Here is a 20252-nt window from a genome sequence, read left to right on the forward strand (position 1 = left end):
CAAGAGGGTCTTGACTTGTTTGTAGATTGTGGGTCTGACCTGATATGGCTATTTTAAACCTCATTGATCTTCTAAAAGAGGAATTGGGTCCAGTAATTTATTTATATGATTGACTCGTGTTGTCTGTTAACTTCTCGTGTGTGTGTTTTATGTCCTCAACTAAGCTGAGTTCCCTGAAGTAACGCCCTGTGTCTTTTACCTCTCTGTAATATCTACAGTGCCAGGACAGTGTGATACACACAGCAAGCACTTGGCACATATTTGCCGAATGAATGAAAGTCAACAGTTTGTTCTGTGTTACTAAAGCTTTGAGGGGCTGATGCCAAAGAGAGGGAGGAGAGGGTGAGATATGCTGAGAAATAGCAAACTTTTCAACTCTTGCATTTCACACAGATTCCTTTTCCAGTAAATGTGTTAGAGAAACAAACACCTGTGATCCAGGACACTTCCAAGCCAGAACATCCTGGATGGAGAGAGAGAGTCAAACCCTAAGTTACCATAGCTAGATGAGGCTAATACTCTTTCTGAAACAACCACTGTTTGTTCCTTGTAAACAGTTCTTTGTCCTTGCTTGGTGCACCTGGAAAGGATTTCACAATCCAGAGAATGGTTCAAGTCTTCTTCCCCTCAGACTGGTGAATTTGAAAGCTCTTCAAAAGGAAAACCAAAAAACCTTGAGAAAATGAGGGGTTAACCTAAGACTTACCACATCTTTAGTTCATCCAACAACGAGATGAATCATTATTAATGGAAGTAACCACTTTTGTGATAATCTTGTATCAGGGTGCAATGACTTGGGCACATTTTCCAGTTGCTGGATCTAAGGGCTGTTTATTTCTAATGTACCACAACTGTAGGATTCTCGAATCCTCGGGAGAAAGCATGGATGTCAACTCCACTATGCCTTGGGAGGACAGGCAGCCAGGAAGTACATGGTGGTATATTCAAATGAGGTGAGATCTGGTCCAAGGCGCTGAGGTTTCAAAAACAATGCGCTGACTCAGACAGCTAAGCTCCCAGGCTCACCATGAAAAGAACCCGTCTCAAGGCCTGCTACACCCAATCCTTGGTGCAGCAGCACCTCTCACTCCCCCGGGGATGAGCAGAACTGTCCCTCCTGTCCCTTCTGAGGGCCGCACTCCTTGGGTACCTTGCTTTCACACATGAATCCTTACAGCAATTTTTGGGGAGATGCCTCCCAGTTTTCTCAATTCAGGGGAGCTCGGAATCAGGAGAGTCAAGGAGGCCCCACCCAAGGACAAGAAAGAGCTGGCCAACACACGGGCCTCCAGACTGGGACGACAGTTCACACACTGACTCTTGTTTCTTTCCCTGGAATATTTTATGACAGATCTATCATGTCTAGCTACAGTCAGAGAAAGAAAACCTCCTTGTTTGCACTACCCCTCTGCATTCTGAAATCCTTTCCAAAGCCACAAGGCATGACTGAAGCAAATGCCACCATCACATGGAGTCAAACCACAGGGCTGTTCCCAAGAAGCCAAGAACACTGGGACTTGCTTTACTTTGTTCAAGGGAATGTAGGAAAAATGCAAGGTCCACTGCTTGGGGAACCTCAAAATACCATTTGCACACGAATCTAGGTTTACAAAATGCTAACTTGGTTATTGTGCAAAGGGGAAAACTACAAATTATCAGTTTTCAGTTAGTTGCAATAAATTAGCATACTGTGTCTTTCACAGAATGTTTTTCATGTATTAAAGGAAGCCCTTGCACTCATGACTCACTCATCCTCTCTGGTGGGCTTGAGCCATCTTCATCTCTAGAGACTGGCAGACTCGTGGAAGAGGGTGAATGGAAGGTCTTCCCTTATTACAAGAGAGATTCCGTGAAAGAGAAAGAAAGGAGTCAGAATGTCCCCTCAGTCTGAAGGTCATAATGAGAAAGTGAAATCAGCAACAAGTCTGAAAAAAGCATCCCTGCCAAACACAGTATTAACCCATTGCAGAGTAAATGTATTTTTCTGTTTAAAGTGAAGCATCCAAAAGGAAGGGGAACAAAGAGAGATGAGAACAGTGAGGAAAGGTAAGATGCTGCTCTGCATAAGGAAGAAAATGTGATATCAAAACCAAGGGCTTTGAATGTTTTCATCAAGCAGAACTTGGGTAGGCCTAGACTGACATGTTTAGTTTGGGCTTTTTCATTTGAAATTCCATTATAAGAAAAGTGCATCTGAGCTGAAATCAGCCTCAGGGTGTGTGGCCAAATCACACTCACAGCTCCACCCATCGGTAGCTGCCATTTGTAACCGTAGGGAATGATAGCTAACCCTTATCTAGTGGCTCCCATGTGCCAGGCACTGTGCTAAGTCCTTTACAAATATCAACTCTTCTGATCTTCACAACCATCCCAGGGAGGTAGATGCTATTATTATTCCCATTTGACAGATGAGGAAAATGAGGCCTATAGAGGTGAAGTGACTTGCTCAGAGTCACACAGCTAGTAAGTGTCTGAGACTGCATTTGAACTCAGGTCTTCCTGACTCTGGGCCCAGCACTCTAACCACTGCACCACCTAGCTACCCAGAAAAAAGATGAAAAGTACTTTTTTTGAAGGACATGAATATGAATCAATCAAAGAAAGGGGACTGAGATTCCAGGTTTTTTGGCTTCCCTCTCTCAACAGGTGTTGATATGAGTGTCTTACTTTGTTTAATGCTCTTGCAACCACCAATTGTTTCGCCCACTAGGCAATCTTGTTTGAGCTAAGTAGATGAACAGTAAGCTAGGGAATCAAATGAAGGCTGTGGCAGTTGCACTTGAGAAGGGTTGTTCTACAATACTCTGTCACTCACATTCCCAGTGTTTATGCAAACTGACGCTGCATCAGACAGGACACTAACCGTCCTGCCTTCAGAGGGAGCCCCCCTACTGAGAGCTGGGCAAAGGTCACTCCAGATTTCTTTACCAAACTTCTTGAGGCGTACAGCCCCTCCAGATGTGTGACAAGATGCAGCCATGGAATGATGGAAGGCAGCCCCTTGGAAAAGTTCTTAAGGGGTCAGACAGCCAGAAGAATTATCTTCCCACTCCACTGAGGGCTCTCCTGTGGATGTCATCCTACGAATGTCATTTTCTGGTCAAGATGAGCTTAGGGTTTTCTAAAACAAAAGAGGGAGAGATTCCAAAGCCCACATCAAGTCAGAGCTTCTCCATCAAGCTCTTCAAGTCTCACTTACCCTTCTTGTGTTTTCAAGAATTTTGGGATCAGGCTTTCCGTAACTAGGTGGATTGGCATGTGGGTCATACCCGAGCTTGGCAAGCATGGGAGCAATCACCGCCATGTCCTGTAAGACATCAGGGGGTATCTTCCCAACCCATTTTGATAGCGCGGCCACATTTACTGGCTTGATGACTTGGTCTGTCGATCTCTCTACCCTGAAAACAACAGAACATTAGAACCAAACATTAAAACCAAACATTAATCAAAGGCAAATGTCTGCTTACCAAGCTATGGAGAAAGAAGGCACTGAACCAGGCAGCTATGGCTTGTTTTTGAAAATGTCCTAAGGCCAACAGTTGGGCAACATGGCATACACAGTGTAGTGACTCTAAAAGTGAACTTTGAGAACTGATGGTCCCTGAACCCTTTTCTGGGAGTTCACTTGGTCAGAGCTGTTTTCATCATGATACTAAGTTGTTATTTACCTGTTAAAATATTCCTCCCTTTTCTAACCATGTATCTGTGCGAGGTCAGATTTTCTTCATATACTTCAACCAAAATAGTATGTCCCAACAGATTGAATGCAGAAGCAGATGTGAGAATCCAGCTGCCTTCTGTTAAGCCATACGCTAAAGAGATTTGCAAAAATATGTAAAACAATGCTACTCTTCTCACTAAAATGTTTTGTTTTGGAAAATAGTTTTTTTCATAAACATATTTTATGTTACTACATAATGAGTTTATTATGGTTCCTTTAAAAGTGGATAAATACATATCTTTAAAATGCATCAGTTTTCATTTCTAATATGATAATTGTTGATAAATATAACCCGCATAAACAAAAGCCCTTTGGGGTCCTGAGACCAACAAATTGGAGAACCCCAAGTCTGGTGGGAAGAGAGCTGGCCTCTGTGTCAGAATTTCTGTGTTGAATTCCCATCTCTGACACATACTGACTGCGTGACTCTGGACAAGTCACTTAACCTCTCAACACTCCAGGCACCTCCATTAAGACTCCTAGCTGCAGAGAGAGGGCCTATGTGTCCTGTCCTTTCTCCCCAGAAGTTCCCAACACTGATGAAATCACAGGACCTGTCAAAAATGAAATCGGTGGCTGGAGCTGTTGGCAATCTCAAACTTCTAGAAACAGGAAAAATGGGATGAGTGAAAACATCTGCACAGAATGTTTTGACATTTTAACTCTATCCAGAGAATCAAAGCACGATAGAGAAGGTGCGAATGAAAACTCCGGGTCACACTGCTGCCGATGGAAAACTGCAGCCCCCCCTTCCTGCTGCTAGATTTCTGCAGATTCATTTTGGGGCAATCATCACCTAAGGGGGAAGAGTCAGAGCCAATGAGAAGATTCGGGGATGGCTGGTTTCTGCTAATGCAACGTTCATATCCTGCCATCACCCAATACAACGGCTTCCCTTTGCACCCACAGCAGTCAGTGAGACTATAGAATTCCAACAAGTAGCTTAGTAACCTAATGAGGGAAAACAGCTGAGTTGGGGGGGGGTCACCTCTAGGAAGGAAGAGCTGAACTCTGAGAGAGGACGTCCTGGCACAGGGGACGCACGGGGGGTGCTAATGAGAGCTTCATTCCATCCCCCACACTGGAAGATTCATTACAAAGTCATGCTCTGGTAAGAGGCAGTGACACTTTGATTTGACATAAGTCTATGCCCTTTCTTTTGTCAGTAATCAATAACTGACAAGGCCTTTCTTTAAAAGAGTTTCATAGACAATGAACAATAGAGAAGAGAAGATGCCTAAGAACTGGTAGAGGGGAAATGCATCTCTGTAAAATTAGCTGGTGCACTTCTATCCACAGACGACTTCTGCCGGACAATGATTTAATGGAAGAAATGGGGCAGAAAGTCTCCCACAAAGGGCAATGAGCACTTTGTAAAACCGCCAGGGCTTCAGAGAGGTCACTTCGGTGCTCCTGGGGGTGACCTCCCACACCAAGTCATGGCTATTTCTCAGCCCCTACTGTACCACTGTACTGGAGAGCCACTGTAGGGTTTCTTCCCCAGACTTGTGATTGTGTTGGTATGCCCAGCAGGGCATTGTGACTCCCAGTAGGGAAAATCCCTTTACCCATTGCTCAGCAACTTCTAGGCTTTGAGACTTAAAGAGTGGCCTGGGGCGCTGAGAGGCTAAAGGATCTTTCTGGCCTCATACAGCCCAGGTAGGTCAGAAGCAGGACTTGAACCCAGAACTTCCTAACTTGAGGCTGGCTCTCTAGCTACTATACTCTACTGCCTCTTTCTATAGAGCAGGGGTCCTTAACCTTTTCTGAGTCATGGACCCCTTACCTGCACCCCCTTGCTTTGGCAGACGGCCTGGTCTATGAGCCCATGGACCCCTTCTCAGAATCATGCTTTTAAATGCATTAAATAAAATATAAAGGATTATAAAAAGAATGCAATTACTTTGAAATATGGTAACCAAATTTATTTAATAATGAACTAAAATACTTAATTGGTATTGATTAATAACAATGTAACAATAATGACATGTTTAATCTTTTGTATATATATTTTAAGTTTATGGAACATAGGTAAAGAACCCTTGATACAGAGGATATGCCTATGCCTTCAAAGGAGCTCACAGTCTCAAATGGGGAGATTATCACCCATGAAAATACCATAGAACAAGTCGTATTGAGACTGACTCTCTGACTTTACGTATCTTCACAAGTTTACAACCTTACATAAGCATGTCTGTGACCCTATGACTCTATAGGCAGTGAAAAGGATCCACACAGATGTGGAGTGTCATGTGCAAGGAGGCTGGAGGAGGCTGGTATGGCTGGATTTCAGAGTGCCTGGGAGGGAGTAAATAACTAGACTAGAAAAGACTAGAAAGATTGGAAGAGGATTTTATAAGCTATCCTGGAAGAGGGAGATAGTAGAGTTTATGGACATGGGCAATAAACCATGGAAAGACATGGTCAGACCAGTTCAATTTGGCAGCTCCTTTGAGGGAGGGATAGACTTGAATGGAGAGAGTCTTGAGAGACAGGGAGCCCAATTTTAGAAGGAAGAGGACCTGAACAAGATATAGAGATAGAGATAGATAGATATAGATATATTATATATAGATATAGATAACATAGTTGTGCAAGCAATATTGTGAATTTAGAATAAACAAGATTTGGTAACAGATTGGACACGTGGCCTGAGTGAGGGGTCAAAGAGGATATCGGGGCTGCCAACCTGTATTACTAAGAGGATAGTTCAGAAGAAGAGAACATTTGGGGGAAAAGGTACTTTGGATAATCACTATGACCATAATGAATACAGAAAAGCATGGAAAAGGAAGGCAAATGAATTGATGCGGAGTCAAGCAATCAAAACCAGGAAGACAATCAGCACAACTACAGTAATTCAAATGGAAAGACAACTACAACAAAACAAAACTAAATGCTGTGAAACGAGAATGACCTCAGTTGGCCCCAAAGAAGAAATAAAAGATCCCTCCCACTCTTCTTGGCAGAGGGACATGTCTATAACATCAGACCTTTCTGATATGTTGGTTACTTTTCCTGAACTTTTCCCTTACTTTTAAAAATGAAGATTTCTTATAATAGATGTTTCTCTGGGAGAGGGTAAGAGAAGGATATAGTGGAAAATGTAGGCAATGTAAAAACCAAAGACATAAATACAATTTATTTTTTTTTTATTTTTAATATTGGAATTACTTGTTCTTTTTTGTTTGTTTGTTTGTTTGTTTTTACAATTTATTTTAAGATAGTATGTGGGCAGCTAGGTGGCGCAGTGGATAAAGCACCGGCCCTGGATTCAGGATGACCTGAGTTCAAATCTAGCCTCAGACACTTGACACTTACTAGTTGTGTGACCTTGGGCAAGTCACTTAACCCTCATCGCCCCCCCCCAATTAATTAATTAAAATAGCATGTAATGAATGGGCAGCAAGAGCAATGAGAGCAACAGCAGTTCAGAGATGAGAAATCAGTATGGGATGTCATGCCATATCCTGTAAGCACAACAAAGGGACTGAACACTACCAAGAAAAAGATCCTGCAGCAAAAAGGAGGCATCATCCCCATCGTGCTCCCTTGGAAGCCTTTGCTTTGCATCGACAGAGGTCTCCCACGCAGCTCTTCTCAGAATCTGAGCAGGGAAGGATGTCACAGCCCATGTAGTCCAGTATGTACATGCCTGAACCGAGAATACCCTCTATAATATACCCATTGTCATCCATTCAACCATCTAGGGCCTCTAGTGAGGGGCCACCTAATACCTCCCAAGGCAATCTGGTCTAATTTGGGGGTTTGGGGTTTTTTGTTTTTTTTGCTTTTTTAAAATCCAGTCTAATTTGGGGCAGTTCTGATTGTTAAGTGTTTCCCTGAAGGAGAAATGCATTTAGTTTTACTATATTCCAACTCAATTCAATAAGCATTCACCAAGTGCTTGCTATGTACAACTGCTGGGGACTGAGATCATATATTCCTGATAGCATTTTAAGGATGGCAGCATGCTTTACATGGATCACTAAGTGTCTATGTAACCGTTCAGGCAACAAGGAATGAAGACCTGACATGGGCAGGAGCTGTGTAAGTAGTGACAAGTGTGGCGGTAGAAATGGCAAGATTTGGCTACCATCATGAATTACACTGAAGCAATGAACCTGGCAGTCTAGGGAAATGGTGATAGCTTTGATAGAAGGAAGAAACCCTGGTTCACTGGAAGGTCTGGGTGACGTGACAGACAGGATAAAAATGAGCTCTGTTTTGGACATCTCTAGTAGGCAATGTCTCCAGGATGCCCTGAATGAAACATCTAATAGGTAGGTAGTTGGTGATGGGGCTGGATATATAGATGGGTGAGTCATCTGCATAGATATAATTAAATCCATTTCAGTTGATTAGGAGATTAGAAGATGAGGGGGTGGTGGAGGGGAAGAAGAAAGTGGTGGGGGAGAAAGCCCAGAAAAGAACCTTGGGGTATGCACACCCACAGTCGGGGGCATGATAGAGATGCTGCCCAGACCGGAGACTAAGGAATGATCACACGAGAAAGGAGGACCAGTCGAAAAGCAGTGTCATGAAAACTCAGGGAGGCGAGAGCCTCTAGGAAAGAGGCAGTGCCAAATTGCAGCAGAGGGGTCAAGCGGGAAGAGGACTGAGGAAAGACCACAGGATATGGCAATTCAAAGATCACTGATTGGCAACTTGTTGAACGAGTGAAATCTCGGTTGAACACCCATGGGAAAACTGATTGGGACTACTCTGTCATTAACCAAGTAAACATTTCTGGTCTGAGAAGCACATCTGTAATTACAGAGCAACACGGAAAAGCACAACCCTCCAAGTGCTCACCGTTCTCCCCTATGATCACTCCTTGTCTGTCTCTTCCTGGATCTCCATAATCCATGGATTAAAAGCGAGCACCCTGCCTGCCCTCAATGTTCTGTTCTTGGCTTCCCCTTTCTATACTTGTCCCCTTGGGGTGGGTCTCAACTACTCCCTTGGGTCATTTTTGTGCAGGGGACTCTCAAACTTTATTTCACCCCCTCCCCCAACCTTTTCCAGCACTCCTGTCCCTTATTTCTAATTGCTCATTAGAGTGACAGCATATATGAGTGGCTAGGGCCCATACTTGGAGTAAGTAGTACTTAGGTTCAAATCTTACTGCACACACTTATTAAGTGAATGACACTGGGCAAATCACTTACTCTTTCAGTGCCTCTGTTTCTTCATCTGTAAAATGAGAGGGTTGGACCCAAAGACCTATAATGATCTATTCCAGCTCCTTATCTGAGACCTTATGATCCTGTTTTCTCCATGTGGATGTCCTGCCAGCAACTTAAAGTTGACATGTCCAAGACTAAACTCATTTTAACCAAAACCCTAATTTTTCCCCACTTTCTCTATTTTGGTTAAAGACCAAGGGAAACATCTAAATGTGAAACCCCACCAAGTATATGGGGAAGGTGTGGGATGCAGGGCTCCCCCAAGGTGGGAGCCTCTTGTGGCCCTCACCACTCTATTGGTCATCCCGACTCTAAAGCTCTGATCTGCTCTCACTTTGACCCTTCCTTCTCCCACAATCCAATCAGCGGCCAAGGCCTGTCAAGTCCATCCCCATCACATAGCTTGCATTTACCCCAACTGTAGCCATGAATCCAGGCCTTGTCTCTTCGCGCCTAGGTTACTGCAGCAGCCTCCTGCCTGACCCACCCCAGTGCCAATCTATCCTTCCTCCCTGTTGCTGCAGCCCTTCTGTGTTCTGACCACATCACTCTCCTGCTCAAAAGGCCTCATGGTTTCCTCTGCTAACCAAAGTCCTTGAAGGCCCGTTACAAATTTAGCTCTAACTTACCTTTCCTGCCTTATACGATTCCTCTTCCAGTGTGCTATGTCCTTGCCAGACTAGGCCACTCTTTCCAACAAACATTAATTAAGCACCTGCCATATGCAAGGCACTGCGCTATGTACTGGGAGAACAAAGCAAAATGAAAACCAGTGCCTGGCCTCAGGGAGCTTACTCTTTATCCCTGTACTCATCTGGCTACCGACCAGGCTTGGAATGGCCTCCTTCTAATCTCTGTCTCTGGGCAAAAATATCCTTTCCTTTTCTTCTAGGCTTCATTCCATCATCTCTTCTCCACATCTTCCCAATCCTTTGGACGTGCTCTCTCCCTTCTAAGACTTTCTCCTAACACTGTGGGGCCTCCTCTGCTCTGTTCTTCCTTCCCTCTCCCTTAGAGCATTTTCTCTCTAGCTAGGGGACCCCTTTGACAGGGGACTCTGTGCCATTCTTGCCTTTGTATCTTTAATGGTAATTAAGGATGCACTTCAGAGCCATTTAATTGGTTTGAAAAGAAAGACTAAAGAAGGGCTGGTCACCTCTAAGGGCCCCTGTTGTTGAGGCTAACTGACATGCAACTTTACACCTAGCCTATCAGCCTTCTGATTCCATTCCCCCACATCTCCCATAAGGGACTTTTATCCTTTCTGCTCCTCCCTCTAACGGCCCTCTTCATTTTCTTCTGCACTACGGCAATAGCTTCCTTACTGCTCTTCTTCCCTCTATCCACCCCACGCCAATCGGCCTAATGTTACCCCTTTGCTCAAAATTCTTTGATGGCTTCTCACTGACCACTGAACAAAATTGAATTTGCTTAGCCGGGCTACAGCCTGGCAGCAGACTTCTCATCAACTATATTTCTAGTCATCCTTAACATTAATCTCTTCTTCATCTTCTACAATCCAACCATACTGGCCTTGGGGCTGTCCTCTTTATGTATCATTGTTCTCCTGTCTGTCTTTGTGCACACCATTCATTCTGCCTCCCTCATCCCTGCCTGCTGACATCCTGTGCATCTTGAGGTACCCAGCTCAAATGAAGCTCTTCCCGATCCCCCAACTTCATCTGTCACTTTGTGCTTCTTTTTTTTTTTTGCAGGCAACAGGGGTAAAGTGACTTGCCCAGGGTCACACAGCTAGTAAGTGTCAAGTGTCTGAGGCCGGATTTGAACTCAGGTACTCCTGAATCCAGGGCCGGTGCTTAACCACTGCACCATCTAGCTGCCCCCACTTTGTGCTTCTTATGCCCTTATGATGATTTTTATTTTAGTCATTTGTATGTGTCACTCTCCCCTTCCAGATCATGAATTGCCAGGCTCATGTCTTATTTACCTTGGTAACTCTCCCCCAAACTTGGTACTGAGCTTGAGATTATGGTAGAAATGAAAGAACTATGACCACAGTCCCTGGCCCCAGGGAGCTTACAATCTAGCTGGAGAGTCAATCTCTAATTGAGAAGGATATAGAAGTAACAGCCACATGACATCATTGCCTTACTAATAAGCAAGTCAATCCCTCGGCAGAACCTCTAGTCAACAAAACTTCCATCTCCTTTCTTTTCGCCCTTCAAAGTGGCAGGTCAATCTCTTAAGGACTTGCCAGGGAAACACATTTGTTTTAGTGAATGGCCCAGAGGGGCAGTTCAGAGCAAGCTACTCCTTTAAGTCATTCATTATTCTTACAGACCTCCCATGTATCTTTGCTCAATGCTAAAGTCAGTCACGTTGCCAAACCACAGGTCTGAGTTATGATAGGGAGAAACTGCCAGAAGAAACCAAATCCTTAAGAGTTACAACCAAAGAGTTAGAACATGTATTCAAAGAGGAGTGACGTCCAATTCACCCAATAGAGCAGCCTGGCTAATGGAAGAATTATCCAGATAGGGAGTAGACATTAAACTGTGCAAACATACCAGAGAGGGTTTTGTAGAAACCATTTTTAAAAGTGTTTAAGAACATGCAAAACATTGAAGAGGATGACAGATTATGAAGCGTAATTACTTTGTGAAACCATGAAAAGCAGTTGGAGGACAAAAGTCCTGCAAAGACTTGATGCAATGACCAGCTAAGAAGATGCGACTGAAGCTGAAGAGATGAAAAAGAAAGGGGTCTGTCCGCATTTCTATATTTATTCTGATTATTGGCGAGAATGGACCCACCTATTTTGACTCTGCCACACTACAGAAGGTGAGGGCAACTGGCACTTCAGGACATGCAGCCAGGAAAAGCAGGTCTGGGCCTGAGCTAATGGATACAGGAGTCTGTGCTGCAGGTGACACAATTCTAAAAGCACCTGGGTATTCATTTTTTATTTTATTTTATTTTTTGTGGGGCAATAGGGGTTAAGTGACTTGCCCAGGGTCACACAGCTAGTAAGTGTCAAGTGTCTGAAGCCGGATTTGAACTCAGGTACTCCTGAATCCAGGGCCGGTGCTTTATCCGCTGCACCACCTAGCCGCCCCTTGGGTATTCATTTTAAAGAGATCTGAAAGAGTGGACGTTTCCAAAAGAAAAGAAATGTCCCAGAATAGCTGAAAGCTCAATTAAAGCTGAAGCCAATATTGGCCCATCTGCCTACTTTCTCATCTCTGTCCAATCCTTACAAGGATAGCTGATGCACACATTAAAGGTTTCCTGGGTACAAACAGATAAAATGAACTGGAAGGACCCAAGAAATGAGAAAGTATTTAATAACAGTAAAAGCTAATATTTATTAAGAGCTTACCATCTTCCAGGAACTATGCTAAGTGCTTTACACGTGTTATCTCATTTGATCTTCACAACAACCCTGGAAAGTAGGTACTATTATTATCCCATTTTACAGTCGAGGAAACTGAGACAAGCAGAAGTTAATTGACTTGCCCAGGGTCACATTGCTAGTAAGTGTCTGAGGCCAGATTTGAACTCAGGTCTTCCTGACTCCAGGCCTGGTGTTCTATCCCCTGTACCACCTCACCACCCAAGAATACGAATGAGCCAAGTCAAATCAAGCATTTATTAAACACCTAGTATGTGCCTGCACTTTGCTGAGGATACAGAGATAGATAGGCAAAAGCTACCCCCTGCTCTCAAGGGGCTCAAAGTCTAATGATCACACTCTGTCTGTTTGCCACTAGGGGCTACAGACAGATGGATATAATGAAATAGAGGGAAAAGAGATGGGGCTAGATTTGGTGGTCCTAAGCTGCTTTCTGCTTCAGATGCCCATCTGATTACTATTCCCCAGGTGAGATTATATAGCTATGAATCATGGCTCATCACAATCTCAGAGGAGCCAAAGGGTCAGACAACCCGAAAGACAAAGAAAAAACGCAAGTTCTGCGTGAGCAGAGGCAGATGTTACCTGAGGTGACGCACATTGGAGAAGAGTCATAAAAGGCACAATCAATATGTATATGACTGACAAAGTACATAGCTGGAGCAGGTATGGAGCAAAGCAAAGGACAATGGGCAGATGGCCTCCTGAGGCTAAAAGCACCAGGGGAAGGCCTCTGGAGGGTCAGCTAGAGGCTTGATGGAAGATTGATGGCCAGATGGGGATGGGAAGGGGGGCATCACGAGGTAGACAGAGAGAGATGGGGCTGGTGTTCACAACTGCTTCAAACTTCATAACCAAAGTATGAACCCAAATCTATTAATGATGGAGTTCATTCTTTTCCTGTGGTACACTGGTGCACTTTTTAGCTGTAACAAGACAGCCACATGATATCGTTAACACATCACGAATCTGGAAGTGCCTTGTCAGACAATCCCCGAGATCTAGCACATAGTGGAGAGCTTGGAGCAGTAAAAATGCATCGTGAAAAGTGTTTACACAAATAGACTGTGGGTTCCTTGAAGGCAAGGATTGGGTTTTGCCTTTATTTACATCCCCGGAGCTTATCACATTGCCTGGCACATAGTAGGTACAAGCTTGCTGACTTGGCTTGACTCCACTCAAGGGGTACTGATCCTTAGAGACATTTTCCCCTTCGGGCAATTCTAACAAACAGGATCTGTTTTCCAAACCCCACAAGATGCTTGAAGCAATAAATCAGAGGGTAAAGACAGGCTACTAGAAGAGGACATATTGACAGCAGCAGCAAGACATCACAGCAGTGCAGCACTGGGGGAGACTCAGAAAAACTATCACAGCCAGACATTATTTCTGGAAGACTTCCCAGGGTCCAAGATCTCATCTGGCAGCAGTCTCTCCCCCAAGGGCAATCACAACTCACCTGGGTGGACACCTTCACAAGCTATTGTTTGGAATGATACAAAACAACTCATCTGCTAGTGGCAAAGATGATGAGCCTTTCTCCAAAGTTTACTAAGCCCCCAGCCCTTTTAGGAAAACCTTTCTGGAGCCTGAGCTCTGCTGACATGACCCTCAAGAGCCCACGGGTTACCTTCACATCACAATAAGGCATCAGAGCCCTTCAGCAAAAGTCTCTCTCTCTCTCTCTCTCTCTCTCTCTCTCTCTCTCTCTCTCTCTCTCACATACACACACACACATGCATGCACACACATGTGCACACGTCTATAATACTTCAATATAAATTCCAAAGAACAACTTGTGAAGGTGTCCCCTCAGATAGGTTGTGATCTGCACTGGGGAAAAAGGTACCACCAGATGACCCTAGGAAGTTTGGTCAAAGGTGACCGAATCCCTTCATTTTCCTAGGACTCAGTTTTCTCACCTGTAAGATGAAGGGGTTGGACTGGTTGGCCTTTGGTACCCCTTCCAGTTCTAGAACTATAATTCTTTGAATAACAATGGTCTTAAAAGTACTCTAAAGAAGGGGCAGCTAGGTACCAGCCCTGGAGTCAGGAGGACCTGAATTCAAATCCCGCCTCAGACACTTGACACTTACTAGCTGTGTGACCCTGGGCGAGTCACTTAACCCCAATTGCCTCACCAAAACAAACAAACAAACAAAAACCAACATACTCTAAAGAGGTCAAAGACAGAGGAAAAGGGGTCAAATATATAAAAAATATTTGGAGCAGCTGTTTTACTGTAGCAAAGATCAAGAAATAAAACAGGTGCTCATTTCCTCGGGGTGGGGGGGTTGGCTGAACAAATTTTGGAATATGAATGTACTGAATTTTACTGAATTGTGGAATGGGATTTGGAAAAACCTTGGAAGACTCGTTTGAACTCATTCAGAGTAAAATTATTAGAACCAGAGGAACAATTTATACAGTGGTGGTGGTGGTGGTGATGATGATGATATAAAGAAAAAAAACTTTGAGACTTAAGAACTCTGACCAACCAGATGACAAACGATAGCAACATAAGAATTGATGAAGAAGCATGGCTTGACAGAGAGGTGATTTCCCTGGAGGTTCAGAATCAGGCAAACATTCTCAGACATAGTTAAGCTGTAAATTTCTTCTGTTCGACAATATTTGTTACCACGAAGGCCTTTTATTTGTGTGGGGAGTTGGAGAAATGGATAGGTAGTGACAATGATGCAAAACTAAAGAAGACAAGAAAGATAAAAGTTTCAGCAAAACAATAAGAAAAACTACATTAGAGAGCAGAAAAAAGTTCAGAAGGGGACAAAGATAAGCAGGACAGGCTGAATACAAGCATGTTGAATGTAATATATATATATATTTTTTTTTTCTGGGCAGTGGGGGTTAAGTGACTTGCCCAGGGTCACACAGCTAGTAAGTGTTAAGTGTCTGAGGCCACATTTGAACTCAGGTCCTCCTGAATCCAGGACTGGTGCTTTATCCACTGTGCCACCTAGCTGCCCCTGTAATACATACTTCTGAAAAATTGTAAATAAAAGAAGTCCACAGTTTCATAAACTATTTTCCTTTTTTTGTCCTTGTAGATTGAAATGTTCATGTGTATGTATATTTATTGAGTTCATAATAAAAAAGAAATAATCACAATAATGGTCCTGAGTCACTAAGTAAAGGTTAAATTGTATTTAGAATGTTCTTTTTAAGAAGGCAGAAAAGTATGTAATCAATCTACCTTTGCAAGATTTCTACCAAAAAAAAAGAACAAATACAAAATTTTGGTATTTAATGGGATATGCTTCAGTTATCCAGAAAATCCACTGATATAAAATAACCAATTTCACCAGGATGAGAAAAAAGGAAGCGTTATTGCATATCAGATTTACTCTTTCTTCTAAAACAGATGTAGCCACATGTGAAATTATTCATAAGAGTACCTGTTAGTCCTGATTTTCCTTCTGATTTGATAGTGGGACCAGAACTATCAGGTTCCTGCTCCTTCATAGGCATGGAGAGCTAAAAAGGAGGGATTCTTATTATTTTTTAATTTTCCTTTTCTTCCAGAGGCAATATGAACCTAAAACTTTTTGCAGGAAATAGTCAAAGAGAAGGTTTAAAGATATTTTTAAAAAATAACTAGGTTAGGGGCAGCTAGGTGGCACAGTGAATAGAGCACCGGCCCTGGATTCAGGAGGACCTGAGTTCAAATCCAGTCTCAGACACTTAATACTTACTAGCTGTGTGACCCTGGGCAAGTCACTTAACCCCAATTGCCTCACCAAAAAAATAAAATAAAATAACTAGGTTAAAAAAAGATACAGAAAATCATTGGTCAGACTAGATAGCTGATATCAAAAGGGGGGAGGGTAACCATATCTTTTTTAAAATTCTAATTAGATTTAGATAAATGTTCTAAATATTTTAAATGACAAGAAGAAACACAAAGAAAAGGAAGAAGCATTTCTCTCAATAGAGAGGGAAAGTTTTTAACAAATAGAAAATAAAAGTAAGTATTGGAAACAAAGAACAATGGATTTTATTCAACAAGCAAAATTTTGCATTATAAAAAATATCTCTAAAAGAAAACATGTGTCATAAATATATCAGATAAAATTCTGACATCAAGAATTTATGAGGAATTAATATTGCTAAGACCTACTCCTCAAGGAAGAAAAGAATATACATAGGGTACCATAAATACATATATGTATATATGTGTGTGTATATGAGACAAATATGGAGAATGTAGGGAAATGGGAAATTACTTTTTTGGGGGGGCAGGGCAATGAGGGTTAAGTGACTTGCCCAGGGTCATACAGCTAGTAAGTGTCAAATGTCTGAGGCCCGATTTAAACTCAGGTCTTCCTGAATCCAGGCCCGGTGCTCTATCCACTGCACCACCTAGCTGCTCCAGGAAATGACCTTCATATAAAAAGTGATGTAAAATAAGGCAAGTGAAAACTAATAACATATATATTGGTAACAACAACAGAAAACTAAACAAAGACCCCCGAAGACAAGGGAGTTTAATAAATATACAAAGAGCTTCAGATGGAGACAAAGAGTATATTGTTGTCAATCTTTAAACTCAGAATTAAAATTTTTTAATGTTAAATGTTAAAATATATGTGGTATTTGGTCTTTTCTATATGATCAAGAAATTGTCCGTTGGTATTGGTTACTAATGCCTTTTTAGTAAAAGCATCAGTTACTAACACCTGTCGTGTCTCTAAAACACCCCCCCACATCTGTCTCCTCTTTCATTTGCAGCTACCCCACCCCCAGGCCCTCCCATCTATCACCTAGACCACTGTCCTCTGGGCTCCTTTCTCCTGAACCGCCTAAGTATTCTTACCATGACACAGATTTGACCATGCCACTTCCCTTCTTCTTCCTCTCATTGGCTGGTTCTTCCCAGATCCTCAATTCACTCTGCCCCTGGACTTCTCACACGGGACAGACACTCTTATTACATGCTGCCCCTCAGGCACCTTCCTACGATGGGCGACTTCTTCCCAGAATCTCCCCATGTAGGAAAGCAGCCGGGCCAGCCTTGTCTCCATTCCCTGGTGGACTTTCTCGACCGTTCCCCTGTGCAGGTAATTTCTCCCCACCCTTACTGAGGTAACTCTTCACATGCTGCCCACCCCGTTAGAACGGAAGCTCCACGAGTCTCTCTTTTGGCTTGCATTTGCATTCTCGCCGCTTTGCACGGTGCCTGGAACATCATAAGGGGTTAACAAGTGCTTGTTGGCTTGACTATACGAAAACCTTCAGGAGCTGGGAGCATGGGGGGACAGAAACATGGGACGACAGACCTAGTACTAAAAAGGGCCTTAGAGGTGATGTAGTCTACCCCCCTCTTTTTACAGATGAGAAAACTAAGGTACGGAGAAGTCAAATGACAGGCCCGAGGTAACATAGGTAGTGTCCAAGGCAGGATTTGAACCCAGGTCTTCTTTCTCCAGCGTCAGTGTTGGTGTTTTTCAGCATCCTATGCTGCCTTAGAAACTTCTTATCCTGGCGTTTAAAGGCTTAACAACATGGCGCCATCCTCTCTTTTTAGCCTTCTGTTGCATCACTCCCTTCTCTACAGGGTGGATATGGCCACTTACATTCTTTGGATGAGTCGTGAGTCACCCACTGCAATCCTCAGGCGAGATGGAGAAGCCTCAGCCCCACCACTGTGCCCTAACGTCTTCTAGGCTTACCCTCTGCCCTGCTGCTTTGCCCTTTAGGCTCCTGGACACCATCATCTGACCTAAGAGCCCACGGACCTTGCCATTCACCCCACTGTTGCACTCTTAGGACCCCCAAGCCTTTCCCATTCCCGGTACCTAGGCATTAGAGTATGCGCTCCTTGAGGGCAGGGGGGTGTCTTGCTTTTATCTCTGTAGCCCAGCATTGAGTTCAGTGCTTGGCACGTTTCCTCCATTCATTTACACACTGTGAATGGCAGAGCAGTTGTACTTCTTCATGTTCCTCAGACACAGCACACGCTCTCCAGACTCAGTGCCTCTGCCCCAGACACCCACTGTGTTTGAATTACACTTTCATCTCTGCCTTTTGGACTTCTCTTCCTTCAAGGCTCAGCTCAGAAGGCACCATTCCCTCTGTGAAGCCTTCCTTAACACCCTCTCAACATTTTCCATCTTTGTCCTCTCACTGTTTCCTAAATTATATGTATTTACATTCATGCCACATTCCCCATTGGAAGATAATGAATTGCTTCGATATTGCCTTGGCACTGTCAGCCCCTAGCACAGTACCCTCCACATATTATACACTTAATATTTGACTGACATCACAGAGAAAGACAGATGGAAATAAAAAGAGAGGAGGACAGAGAGAGAAGAAGAAAAAAGGGGAGAGGAGAGAGAGATGGAAAGAGGGAGGAAGAGAGGAAGAGGAGAAGGGAACAAGAACAGAACAGAAGGGGATTCCTTCCTGAGTTAATCACATGCCATTAGATGGTCAAAGCCAAGGACATCTTCCTAGAAGGACTTGAGGCAGCAATGCATTCTTTTTTTTTTTTTTTTTTTTAGTGAGGCAATTGGGGTTAAGTGACTTGCTCAGGGTCACACAGCTAGTAAGTGTTAAGTGTCTGAGGCCGGATTTGAACTCAGGTCCTCCTGACTCCAGGGCCGGTGTTCTATCCACTGCACCACCTAGCCACCCCTTAGCAATGCATTTTTCCTCAGTTACTACAAGAAGTTCAGGTCAAAGAAGAGGAATGGGGAGGGTCAGATTTCATGTGCCTCCCTACAAAACAAAATCAGATTGGAGCCCCGCCCCTGCACAATGACAGAATCATCCCTCCCTCTTCACCTGAGAGACTTAGGAAGAATTGCCATGTTCTGCTTTTGAAGAAGATTTTAAACTTAGGGTTTAGATGTAGAGGACTGATGAGGGAGCAAAGAGAACAAAAGAACGATGTGAGAGGTAGCGGCCACTGTCCACCTGCCCAGCAGGGTGGCGGTCAGCCCTGGGCCATGGCCAGGTGGCTCCCTGGGCTCTCCCCCAGTTCCTTCCCAGTTTCCAGGCATTTTTCTGCTGATTCGAACCAAAGAATCCGAGGTCATTTCCTCGCACTCCGAGGATTCCTGACTTTTTCCACTTCATTTCTCATGGGCCATGTCAGACACGCTGTCAACTGTTGAAAGGGCACAGATCTCGCTCTGGGTACAAAGATGGTGGTGACCCTGCGTCACAGAGAATTTGAAGGAGACTTTCAAGGACCTCACCTAGGCCAGGGCACAAACAAAACAGGCTCTGGAAGCACAGGGCAGCGGAGGGATCCAAGGCATGGAAACCCAAAGGACAGATTCTAACATATCCTAGTGCGGTCACTCGCTGGCCGCGTGGCCTCATACACAATCTAAAAGGTAAGAGATCTGGACAAGGCGATCTCTTGGTGTCCTTTCAACCCCACCATTCTTTGAACATGATGGTCACTCACATTTACACATGAAGAACACGGCAGCCAATGAATCTGCCATCTCTTTCCACCCATGCAGACGGTGCCCTGTCCTCTTCTACTCGGGTCATCAACCTCCCATAAACATTCCACAGGGGATTCACCAACATGCTAGAGACCTTCCTCTGAAACTCAACACTGCGTAGATACTGCGGGAGGACTTGGGCTATCTGCTGCTATCTGCTGCTTGCTTTCACGGCGTCGTCCCTCCTTTTCTGGACACACATCTCCAATGCCGTCTGATAGGGTGCTCCTCCCATGCAATACTTTGTTAGCATTACTAATTAGTTACTATTACGCTACTAAAGTTTAAAACAGCTTCAGGATGTCGGGGACACCCAGTATGTTACCAGCTACTCAAACTTTCCACGTATCTTTCTACCAAGCCTTGGGAAGCATATGCCTTTCTTCCTTTGGAGACTGGGGTTGGTATTCAATGAATTATGGCCTGGCAGCATCTTTGGTAAAATGTTGAAATTACAAAGACAGGTCTTTGCTTCAGGGGCCATCAGC

At 43.8% G+C, this 20252-nt stretch overlaps 1 protein-coding gene across 4 annotated transcripts in view; it reads right to left on the minus strand.

Annotated features, from left to right (window-relative positions):
- Positions 1–20252, minus strand: part of TPST1 (tyrosylprotein sulfotransferase 1) — a 121453-nt gene that overhangs the window by 38538 nt on the left and 62663 nt on the right. For all 4 annotated transcript variants that reach the window (XM_044002252.1, XM_044002254.1, XM_044002251.1 and 1 more), the window contains one exon: positions 3200–3398. In XM_044002252.1, the coding sequence (XP_043858187.1) occupies positions 3200–3398 (199 nt within the window). The remainder of the gene's footprint in view (positions 1–3199; positions 3399–20252) is intronic.

This window comes from Dromiciops gliroides, chromosome 4 (assembly GCF_019393635.1).
Source record: "Dromiciops gliroides isolate mDroGli1 chromosome 4, mDroGli1.pri, whole genome shotgun sequence".
In the NCBI taxonomy this organism is placed as follows: Eukaryota; Metazoa; Chordata; class Mammalia; order Microbiotheria; family Microbiotheriidae; genus Dromiciops; species Dromiciops gliroides.